The following is a 3,002-nucleotide window of genomic DNA, read 5'->3' on the forward strand; positions in this document are numbered from 1 at the left end:
TACTTTGTCTATTCCACCTCCAAAGCTTATGCTTTTTACAACTGTACAGATCGAAGAGATCAAACCATCCATTTGTTTTGTAATAAAATAGTCATTGTAGAGTTTAAAGTTTTATCATTTATAGTTTTCATTTAACATGACAGGAAATCTTGTCTCTCAGCTGGATAGAACTATAGTTCAAATATATATAAATAAACCATCTGTCTGAAAAGGTGTAACTGCTTACAGCAAAACCAATCCAGTAAGCAATTAGAAGAGATGAATGACAACCAATGGGATCTGGCTCTGTAGCCAGAGCTGATTGCTGGATCCTTTATAAAGAAAATCTGTAACGTGGAAGTGTTACAAAGGAAGGTATAATGAATCCCGCTGCGGCCATCTTCAAGTGTGTTAGGCTCCAGAAAAGGTGAAAAAGTGTATTTTTTTTCTTTTTAAACTGTAGTAAACTGGTTTAGGAGTAAACTGGTCCTCCATCTTGTCCAGGCACTCATGCACGAAACAGTTCATCTTCTGAATGTTTGCTGGCACCATGGCTTGCAAGTGGGTCCAGATCTGCAAACATGTTTAGCCACGTTGCCATATCTGTATTTTCTGCAACAAACACAAACAATGTTAATTGTGACTATGGTGACTATGGGAAATGAGCAAACATAGCTGGAACCTTGCTGGCTTCAAGACCTAGAGTGTGCACACAGCCAGAGACGAGGCTAAAGTCAACTGCAATGAAAACAAGAACAGGTTAGCTGCATGGGATGTGCTATCACTGAAAACGGAAAGATTCTTTAATGTCCATACTATCACTCGACTTGTATTCTGAACAGATCCCGATCAAGGTCTGTAATATGTTATTGGTTCATACCAAAAAGACTTGGTAACTGCTTTTTTTTTTATTTCTCCTCATCTTACAGGACAAGAATTCATTCTTCATTAGTCTTCATAGTAATAATTCCATTTTGTGTGCTCTGTTTTGGTCAGCTAGTACAGAGAAGGAGGGGAGATCAGCATTTCCCTCACCGCTGATCTCTCCTCCTCTCTGTATTACATCACTTCCTCCTTTAGCTGTCATCTCTCTGGCTGCTAGCCAGAGAAGAAGCTGATGAAGCATATCTCTACTTCATCAGCTTCTTTGGGGGGGTGTCCCAAGGTGACAGGGGTCTTGGGACCCCTGATGTCTCTATAAATTGGACCTGTCATTGTATATTGGCCATCACATAGGGGGCTTTCTAGCAGTAGAAAAAAAAAAAGCCCATAAAAAAAAATAAAAAAATTAGTGTCATATTAAAAAAAAAAAAAAAAAAACATTTTAAGTCCCCCACATGCATGCACTTAAATAATAATTATACCTTATGTCTTCTCCAATCTCTTCACCCTTTTTGTGAATAACCCTGAAAGTGTCTAGGAGAAAGCCTTAGTAGAACCCAGTGCCCGTAGGTCACATTACAGGTTGTCCAAGCGTCTTTCTCACAGCAGGGTCTGGGTATAGCCTCTATGATAATGCCAAAGATCAGCTGATCTAAAAGCTTTCTGGCAACAACATTTGAATCTTGCTCTTACCATAGGACAGGGACTGTGCTACTGGCAGGATCACCAGCTGAAAATTAAGGGGAAAACTAATGCAGGCACCACATCTAAGAAGTGATTAGCTGCTGTAAATACATTTTTGTTGTTGAGCCCCTGTACTTTTCAGTTTAAAGCTCGATTATCGGCACACTATGAGAAATGGTGTAAAAATTGTACATACTTCAGCTAAAATCATTGTGCACGCTGATTATCAAGCATCCCAAAGCCTTGGCTAAGCGCAGCAGTCAATGCACGAAATTGATGGTGATCAGGGTACAGGTTCTAGAAACCTGCAATGCAGAGACACTGTGAGCTTTGGTTTTCTTTGAATAGGAACTGAGCGTTCATTATTTTGGTGACTATAGGTTGCTGAAATTGCAGTTTGGTTCTTAGAGATCTGCTGTAAATGAAAAATTATAAAAGAGAATTATGAGCCACCATTAAAAAAAATATGTACTGCAGTTTTCTCTTAGTCCTCCGGAAAACTCCCACAAATACCTGTTGAGTGTGCCAGTGAAGTCCATCTGGTGTGGCAACCATGCTGTACTGCTCCTGAATTCAGAGCAGAGTGGCCACTCTCATGTAGGCTGTGCCACCTTGTTTTATACTAGGATGTAAAGATCATTGTTGATTCACAAGCATGTAGCCTATCAGTCTGCACCTGGCCACACCTAGTCCTGCCCACTGCTTTCTGGGTTGACAGCACTGGCTCTGTTGCTGAAATCTCTCACCATGAGCTGCAGTGTCTGGGAGGGGCAGTGGGTGACACAATATATACTGGGTTATAGTGCTGCCTAGGGGTATATGATTTTCTACTGTTCCTGTGTCCAAGAAAAAGATTTTAAAGTACATAAATCCTATTTTTTTTTGTCTATTGAAGGGCACAGGAGGCGTATAAACCCATTTACAACTAGGAAGCAGCATAACCCAGTTGTATATAATTTCTATACTGTTCATGTGTCCCACAATAGACTCCCAAGAAAAAGATTTCACAGTAAGTACAAAACTTATGCAGCACATAGTAACTTGATTTGGGACTGGTTACAGGAGCCTTTAGATGTACTTTAGCATTGTGCCATAATGACTGAACATACTGTTATGAACTTACTGTGGGTAGCTTGTTCTGGGGTATTCTTGATGGAAGAGTTCACTATGTCTGACTTAAAGCCACTCGAAGATGCCATTGTCCAGTCTAAGATTAAAACAATGAAATAGTGTAAAATAATCTCATGGCATTTTTGATTTTAGATGCTATACATGTCCTGGCCAATCACACCTGCTCAATGAAACACATAAAACTAGCCACAAACCTAAAAACTGATTTGCAAAATCAATTAATTATGCCATTTTTATTATTATAGCATGTTAGAAATGTATTCATGCAGACTTATAAAGATACTGAGAATGGCCGGGTGAATATGGCAGCCTTTAGAATGGGGGGG

General features: G+C 39.7%; 1 protein-coding gene across 1 annotated transcript in view; it reads right to left on the reverse strand.

Annotated features, from left to right (window-relative positions):
* Positions 1-468: 468 nt before the first annotated feature.
* The window catches only part of ICA1L (islet cell autoantigen 1 like), a 42,044-nt gene continuing 39,510 nt past the window's right edge, over positions 469-3,002 (reverse strand). The window contains exons 11-12 of the mRNA XM_018574177.1: positions 2,669-2,752; positions 469-591 (exon numbers count right to left, since the gene is read on the reverse strand). Of these exons, the coding sequence (XP_018429679.1) occupies positions 488-591; positions 2,669-2,752 (188 nt within the window). The 3' untranslated portion in view covers positions 469-487. The remainder of the gene's footprint in view (positions 592-2,668; positions 2,753-3,002) is intronic.

The sequence above is a fragment of the Nanorana parkeri genome, unplaced genomic scaffold (assembly GCF_000935625.1).
Source record: "Nanorana parkeri isolate BGI_ZX_2015 unplaced genomic scaffold, ASM93562v1 scaffold2787, whole genome shotgun sequence".
Classification (NCBI taxonomy): Eukaryota; Metazoa; Chordata; class Amphibia; order Anura; family Dicroglossidae; genus Nanorana; species Nanorana parkeri.